Source organism: Nuphar pumila, chromosome 12 (assembly GCF_984573655.1).
Source record: "Nuphar pumila chromosome 12, dmNupPumi1.hap1.1, whole genome shotgun sequence".
Lineage (NCBI taxonomy): Eukaryota > Viridiplantae > Streptophyta > Magnoliopsida > Nymphaeales > Nymphaeaceae > Nuphar > Nuphar pumila.
Window position 1 is genome coordinate 104072000 of NC_143260.1, and position 9132 is coordinate 104081131.

General features: G+C 36.8%; 1 protein-coding gene across 1 annotated transcript; it reads right to left on the bottom strand.

Moving 5' to 3' along the window:
- Window positions 1–4170: 4170 nt before the first annotated feature.
- On the bottom strand, window positions 4171–4512 carry LOC149821424 (uncharacterized). The gene has a single exon (XM_089981950.1). It carries the CDS (start codon window positions 4510–4512, stop codon window positions 4171–4173), a length of 342 nt encoding a protein of 113 aa, XP_089838076.1.
- Window positions 4513–9132: the final 4620 nt, after the last annotated feature.

The following is a 9132-nucleotide window of genomic DNA, read 5'->3' on the forward strand; positions in this document are numbered from 1 at the left end:
CCATGACCAAGTTTTCTGATCATTGTTTGTGGATCATGAAGGCCAAAAGACCCTAGTTTATGGGGGTGAGTTCATTTGAACTACAAAAATTTATTTGTATCACTAGGAATGCAGGGTCATGGTTAGCTGCTCAAAGTTTGAAAGCAGTGTATTCTTTACCATTTGAGATGGTCATTTAATTTTTTTGAATTTATAACCTGAAGAAACCGCACCCGTCTAGAAGACTTAGTCGCACTGGCTCAGCCTGCCATACCTACAGTCACCATGCCGGCAGCGTAAAACTGTAAGGCTAGGACTCCTTGCCCCCATGGCCTATGCCATTCATTGGCTTGTGCAGAGGGGCAATGCCCATGAGGATCGAACCTTCACTGCCCGTCTCGCAGTCAAGGACCAACCCCCCTTGGGGTGAGAGGGGCATTTAATTGTATCATTTTTCCTTTCTTTTCCTATTGTGATTTCATGTTGAACTTGGAAATTATGTACTATATTACTAGGGTGGAAAGCCCTCCTCCATCAAACCTTTCCTGTAAAATCCTCAAGTTTTTTATTTGTATGTCTCAGTGTTGTGAAAAGCGTTGAGGCGTAGCGAGGCGCTACACCAAAAACCGAGGTGAGGCGTAAAGCGTAAGCCTCAAATTTCTTTTTTGAAAACTTTAAAAAAATTGTAAAAAAAAATATCTAAAAATATAAATAAATAAAAAATGCTTTATTGATGAAATAACAACCAAAAAGAAATAAAAAATCTCAAATAAGTACTAAAAATATGAGATATAACGTGAAAATATATGAGATTAACCCAAAAGTTAAAATATACTAAGAAACTGATTACATAACTGAAATAACTGAAAAATATATGAGATTAACCTATAAAAGTTAAAATATATGAGATTATTCTAAAAAATATGAGATTAACATATAAAAGTAACTAAAAAACTAATTACATAACTGAAAAATATATGAGATTAACCAACAAAAGATAAAATATACTAAGAAACATATTACATAACTGAAATAATTGGAAAATATATGAGATTAACCAACAAAAGTTAAAACATATGAGATTATTCTAAAAAATATGAGATTAACATATAAAAGTAACTAAAAAACTGATTACATAGCTGGTAAATATATGAGACTAACCAAAAAAAGTTAAATATATACTAAGAAACTGATTACATGACTGAAATAACCGGAAAATATATGAGATTAACCTACAAAAGTTAAAATATATGAGATTATTTTAAAAAATATGAGATTAACATATAAATGTAACTAAAAACTGATTATATAACTGAAAAATATATGAGATTAACCAACAAAAGTTAAAATATACTAAGAAATTGATTACATAACTTAAATAACTGAAAAATATATGAGATTAACCTACAAAAGTTAAAATATATGAGATTATTCTAAAAAATATGAGATTAACATATAAAAGTAACTAAAAAACTGATTACATAACTGGAAAAATATATGAGATTAACCAACAAAATTAAAATAAATTAAAAAACTAATTACATAACTAAAATAACTGAAAAATATACGAGATTAACCAACAAAAGTTAAAATATACTAAGAAACTGATTACTGAAATAACTGAAAAATATATGAGATTAACCTACAAAAATCTTGTTGATTATGTTTCAGAAATCTTGTTGTAAAAAAAAATAATAATAATAATAAAGTTTTTGCGCCTCAGGCTTGTACCTTGAGGCAGAGAGGGCTGCACCTCAAGGCGAGGCGATCCTCAAGGCACATTTTTTATAACACTGGTATGTCTAGAACTTTTCGTCTTTGGCATGAAACTATTGATATCCTGAATATGGTTTGAGCTTTTAAGCTACAACAATCATAGTCTAGAACATGGGCCATTTCAGTTAGTCTGTAAGTTGTTATTTTCCTTTGTTTTTTTCTTTTTCTTTTTCTTTTCCTTTTTTAAATGGATGGACTCTTTTTGGCATCATTGCATGAAAATATGAAATGTAATTTTAGATTATGTGGCTATGTCTTGTGGATGCAGCAGACACAGATGGAGACTCGATATGAATACAGGGCACGAATACACTTTCTGAAAACTAGAATGGACATGTTGTAGCCTGTCCATGTGTTGTATCGTGTCACCTCAAAACATGAACCTATATAGCATGTCCTTGTGTTAGTAAGTTACACAGCAGAGAGAGAGAGAGAGAGAGAAGAAAACAAGTACACACAACGACACGATTTACATGGTTCAGCCAATGGCCGATGTCCACAGGCGGCAGAGGATCAGAGATTTTCACTATATCAAAAAAAGGATTATAAAGGTAGATGATGACTCTGATACAGAAAACCTAAAGCCGCACAGAACACCCAAACTCACAAAAGTGTTAAGCAAGAAAACCCTAAAAAAGCATTTATAGGACCTTGTTACAAACAGATCGGGTTCATACCGTGGGGGCTTCATCCCCCGCACCCCCATGAAGTCGGTGGTGGGCTACGGTCCTCGCCTAACGGCCCGATCCCTTTGCTACCACCAGAGACTTTAAAAAAAAATTCTCAATATGATTTTCTTCAAGTGACATGTGTCGGGGTTGTAACATGGAATTCAAGGCACATTTCAACACCCTGCAACATAGTCCCACGCTATGCACTTTGGTCTAGGTCCTAGATATGCTATGTATAATACTACTTTCCTGAAATGGTATCCCTGTATTGTGCTTCACCCTTCAGTAGCCATTACAGTAGGTGGCCAATGTGACGATATGTGTAGGGGATGTGATCACGATCCGTCTGAAATCCTAGTCCAGCCATATGGAGCATACAATCTTTGAAGCCCAATTAGTGTTGGATGCTAGTGATTCTTCAAGGGTGCATTTGTTTGCCTTGAGCCGAAGGTAAGTGAATTTCAATTGGCATGAGCCGCACATCATCTGCAATATTTGAATCTGAGATCCAAAGCATTCAATATCACAGTGACTCCAATTCACTCTCATGTCATGTCCTCTTATTGATGGAAAATTATGCGAAAAAGGCATGCCACTAGCCCTTTTGCTGTGTCATTGTGACAGAGATCTCAATTTTATGTAGATCTATGCCTTTCACCCAGAAACTCAACATCTTAAGTTTGGTTGTTTCAAACAGAGGCTGCTTAAACTTGGGTGGGCTAATAACTGGAAATAAGTTGATCATGTTAGACCAATAACTCTGCTTGAATGCACATTGAAGTTGGATCTTGTCTCTTAGGCTTTTCTTTCAAGGAACACAAGGAACCATGTGGCCTTTGGAAGCTGTGGAGAGAGAGAGAGAGAGAGAGAGAATCCTTTATTTATAATTTATTTTCATACATAGCGATTGCTTACATGTTCTGCTATAAAGCTGACAGAACAACGCTTGCCAAACTCGGACCAGAGAGCCTTGCAGTCACAGAAGAATCTATGGAGACATTGATCAACCCTCTCATTAGGGCAGGGTGTATGCTGCACACACCAACTCAACATATCAAACAAGTGATTATAACTTAGAACTGATCATGCACTATGACTACAATGCATGTGGATTTCTTGAAAGAGTACGGATCCCATGATTTGAGATATGATGGGATCCATCCTACATTCAATCTTAGCCATCCAAGCAATGGCTAGGATTAGTTCACATTCTCACCTGGAGGACTGATCCTATCTGTCCAGGGATCAAGATAGGATCCTCTGTATCATATGTCAAAGGATAAGATCCTTTTTTGTTTCTTGAAACAGCTAAAGCATTATCCTGGATCTAACAAGTACTGCATCTGAAGTCTGAACATGCATGAAACAAAAGTGGATCACAACCACTCCAAGACTTGTCTAGGCAGCTTGATGAATCATGTCATGATTAAGCATCACGCCTAAATTACTCCCTGATATTGATTGGTTCGCGATATTGAAGTACACTTGGCACCATTTGAAACATGACCAAGTTCATGAAGTCTGTCATTTCTGTCACTAGAAACATTTGATTTCATGAACTTGGCCACAGCGAATCTCATAGCTGTAGCTCTGGCCAGTGGCGTGCAAGAGCCCCACTGTCTCAGATACTTGACTAAGCCAAGGTCAAATATTGATTATGGCCTGTTGATTGAGTACTGTCGAGCTCACCCAGTTCACAATTTAACTATGCATTAGGCACCATTTTGCTTAAAAAGAGGGGGCATTAGTACAGCATCCAACCTCCACATTTGTAGCCGATGGGCCTATCGGCCAAATTGCAACGCTTAGGGATGTTGATCGCGACCTCCGGCTGGACTCCAGCACTCCGTGCCGTAAGTGACAGCATCACTGCACAAAGACATGCAGGATTCTGGCCCAGTTTCTTCACCTGAAGGCAGCATGAACTGCTAACCGGGGCGTTCTCGTCATGCCCTGCACTGGCACAAGGAACCATCTTGAAAGCCTCACTCTCCACAGGAGCCCTACCACATTCATAATATCCCTTACTCACAGTAAGAGTCAGTAGGAGGATAAGAAAGCAGAGGAATTTGCCATAGGTTGCCATTTTTCTTAAACCTGACAATGTAGTGCGCCTTTTGTAGGTTTTTATACTAAAAAGAGTACCCTGACTATGCTGATTCCAGTAAGGTTCTAGAGTTTAAATGCACCTACCAATCCACTAATGGAAGTTAGTGGAATTCCCACTAACTGGGGGTTCCATTGTTCATCATTGCAACACCAAGTAAAGGACCAACATGGTGCAGAGGTGTGCTGCCAAAGACTATCACTCCCAAGTATTTAATGGGGAACAAGGGATAGTGGAAGGAGGTAGTTTATGTGTGGTTGGTGGACAATAGATTTAACCAAAACTAGGAGTGGACATTGGGCTGGATACTGGACAGGTTGTCAGGTACTCGGCCCATGACAAGACAAGCTCGGGCTCCGTCTCGGTCTCGGGCTCAGCACAATAAGATAAATGGACCTGAATTGGATCCAGTCCATTTAGAAAAATCATCAGCCCGACAGGCCCTGAGCCAGACTGATGTCCAAGCCTAATCAGAACACTGAATTGGGCACACCATTAGTTATCAGAAGCTTTTTTTTTTTGACAGAGAAAGCTGGGGTTAGGCAGGCCCCTACCAGTTATACAACTATATACCATTGGGATTTGAACTTGCTACGTCCCAACACAAGGTGACGTTCACTAACTGCTCCTGCCAGACAAGCTGAGCCCCTGTTGGCAGTTAGCAGAAGCTTCTTAAAACGTGTAAGTTGGTTTATTTAGAAGAGTCAAGCAATACCCTTTTTTCACTCTTATAAAAACTAAATGTTAAATAGCTTTCGAAAGATGAGAAACTTGCTTCTTACATCAAAATCAACCGGAAATTTTTGTTTTAGGGTTTTTTGCAAATTGGTCCCTGCCTTATGCCATTTTGCAAATCGCTTAGTCACAGCTGTTAGCTTTTTTGACAAATAGATGATTTTGCCCTTACAAGAAGATTAATTTGTAAAATGTGAATAAAGTAGGGACTAATTTGAAAAAAGTTACTATTTCATGAAGGGCATTTTGGTGACAAGTTAACCATGGTCAGTGTTTGAACATGGTCAAACTAACATCTGTTGACAGAAAGACCAGTTTGCAGTAACTGGTAAGAAGGCGAGTGAGGGCTGACTTGCAAAATGGCATAAGGCAAGGACTATTTTGCGAATCAGCAACAAGCTGGGGATCAATTTGCTAAAAAAGCCCTTTTTTATATTAAAAGAAATGTACTTTTGTGATGTTATTGGTATAAAATTTACATACTGATAGATTTTTTAACACACAAAAAAGAAAGCTTTATTTTCTAACTTAAAAAACCAAGTTCTAACCACCTTTTGATGGCGTTTTTAATGGTTTCCAAACACTTTCCTCTTCTGCTTGTTCAATGAATCTGATCGTTGGATTAAAATAAAGCTTGACATAGGTGAATGAAGTAGAGTGAATCTTGAAGTCATTCTGTACAAAATCATAAAGAATCAATGCAAACATATCAATATGATGGTCTGTGACTTGAGTTGCATCCCAACAGTTGAGAGGGGCAACCACATTAAAATTCAGTGGATTTCAACATCCTTGTGAGGACGTCTTTCAAATCTGGTCACCCCTCTCATCGCCTCTCCCAAAGACGCCTTCCAAACAAAGCCTAATTTAAAATTTGAAAAATAAGGCCCTCCCTGCAATCCGAGGGCAGAACAGGCAGTACAGTTCGGATAAGCTCGGCTCATATAGTTATATAAATAAATATATAGTCACTAAAATATGAAAATTAGAATATGATAATTAGAAATATGGGCATTTCCAACACTTTTTTTTGCAATTCCCAACCATGTGGGTGGATGTGCTTGGCGTGATGAATTTGCTAGGAATCAACCATTTGATAATGTATTTTCAAAGAAAAAATGTGATTTTTGAATGATCGAATATTTATGAAGAATATGAGCCATTGATTTTAAAGCTTAAAAAAAATCTAGTTTATGCATCAAAATATGACGACTCATGAGCAAGTTCTTATAAAATCAAGCGTGCAGATCACATATACTGTTAGATTCAAGAGTAAAGAATAAAAAATTCATGAAAATCGTGGTTCACACATTAGTTCTTATATTTCTAGTTCTCATATTCTAGTAAATCTCTCTCTTTATATATATATATATATATATATATATATATATATATATATGCACTTTGTTAGTAAAAACACAAAGAGAGGTCTTACCTTAACAGGTAAGTAGTTGGTAGAGTAGGTTCAAGTCCCACCATTTTCCTCTCTTTTAAAGCTAGGCTTTTTATACAAATTTCAAAAACTTTGAATACATTTTTAAATTAAAGGTATTCAACTTGAACAGAGCTTGACTCAATCCAATCTAGGCAAAGGTTGCTAGTCAGGTGGTTTAGCTTCAAATCCTATGGGCATCACCTCTTGCACAAGCGAAAGTGTGGCGGCTCCTTGAGGGCAAAGGGTAAGCTTGCGGAGTTTTACGCTGCTAGGACAATGACCATAAGTATGACGAGCAGTACCAGCATGGCTAGGTCTCAGTTTTTGGGGGGCAGTTTCTCCATGTAAGTATCAAAACAAAATAAATATAAGTGCTTGTTAGATAATTAGATTTCACTCTAGAGTATAACCTTTATATATATATATATATATATAACAGGGATGGGACCTGCTAAGCAGGCTCAAATCCTATTAGCATTACCTTTTCCTCAAGTGAAAGAGTGGTGACTCCCTGAGGGCAAAGGGTAACCATACCGAGTTTTACGCTACTAGGATAGTGACCATAAGTATGACAAGCAGTACCAGCATAGCTAGGTCTCGGTTCTTAGGGGTGGTTTCTCTGTGTAAATATCAAAATAAAATAATTGCAAGTGTTTGTTATATAATTAGATTCCACGGTAGAGCAGAACCTTACATATATAGGATTCTGGATTTCAAATCCAATTCCATTTTCAGATCTCATCTGGACTTCTTAAATCCATTTCTATTTTTAAATACCATTTGGATTTCTCAAATCCAAATTCCATCCTGATTTCAAACTTTAAATCAAGAAATTCAATATCACTTCAAATTTTCATCTCCTTCTCTTAAAACCGAGTTCAAAATTCAAAATCAATTTCTAACTTTAAAAATTCATTTCTTTTCCTTTTATAACGGTGATCAGAAAAAAAAATCATCAAAGCACATAAGAACCCAGTTAAGTTATATTATTCCCCACTCTTGGCATGGTGATATCATCTTTCTAGTTTTAATTTACAAGAGTACCAACATGACTTCTAGTGGGTTTATAATAATGTTTAAAATTGAAAAGTGAATGGTATGTGCTTCTTTATTTTATAAGATGAAGTCTTCTAAAATAAGCATCACCATGTTCATATGTACGTCAGCCAATGGGCTGGATCTGTGTCAAGAATCCATCCTGAGCCCGACCAGAATTTTCAAGTATTGGTAAAAAAAAATGCTGACCCAAATATATTTCAAGTGGACACAAACCTGGCCCAAAATAATATATGGGTCCAGTTGAGTTTATGATTTTTATTAGATATCCAACCCAACCTGGCTTGGCTCCAGAAATCTGTGTGTATTTTTACCCATCATGTTTGATGTGTATGACCCGTTCTTCAGGGTGGGCCCTTTTGCAGTTAGAATTAAAGAATAAGACCCCGGAGGTCTACGCTGCCAGCATGGCTAGGTCTCTGATCCTGGGGTAGTTTCTCAGTGTAAATATAAAAAAATGCAAATAAGAGTATTGTTGTCAATTGCTGAATTCATTTTGGTAGCGTGTCCTTAATGATACTATCAAACACGCTCAGACATGTAGACAGGGACACTAACATATATAGAAAAAAGTTAATATTATTTTATCATTTTTATTGTTTTAAGGTTTTATTTTAATAAAAAATGCAAATTGTAATATTAAAACTTCAAAAAATCATCTTGTATTGATTAAAAAATTAAAAAAACTCGTGTCATTGCAACCCGCGTCATGTCTTTGTGACATAGCTTTTATGTGTTTCACCAATAGGGATGTAAACGGGTCCAGCTTTGGATCGGAAACGTGACTGAGTCTGAGCCCAGCGTAGTGAGAATCAATAAAAATCAATTGATAAGCAACACGGATTTGGTTATGGCATTTTTCAAATCAGTACCCAAGTTGGAGTCTGGATCTGACTCGGTTTGCCAAAACCTGACCTTTTTACATGTAAATTAGTATCCGGTTAGGATTAGGTATCCTAATTGGATCTAGATTCCGCAAAGCTTCTCTCCATCAGATAGTCTCAATGTAGCTCCGAATCAAATTGCCTTATACTTGACTGTATCCGATCCAAACCCAACCTAATTAAGTCCGACCTAACATTCACCCACAAATCCACCAGCTTCCAAAACAAGAGTTACTGGCACAGTTGTAACTCTACACTAAAGCAAAATATTATTGTTCTGTTTTTTAATGTGATTACCAGGATCTGGGCAAGATCCATCCCCACCGTGGAAAATGATCTGAATACAGTGACAAAAATTCGAAGCGGTAATTAACGGACTGTCGATTTCTAGTGTCAATCTTTTATTTAAGAAAAAGCACTTGTTTTTACTGTTTGCTGATAAAAAACGTACATGTTACGATAAATTCACAATATTTATTTTCTCAATCA

What these genes read in the sequence shown, in the direction of transcription:
- LOC149821424 (XM_089981950.1), bottom strand. Translation starts at nt 4,512, where the DNA reads ATGGCAACCTATGGCAAATTCCTCTGCTTTCTTATCCTCCTACTGACT.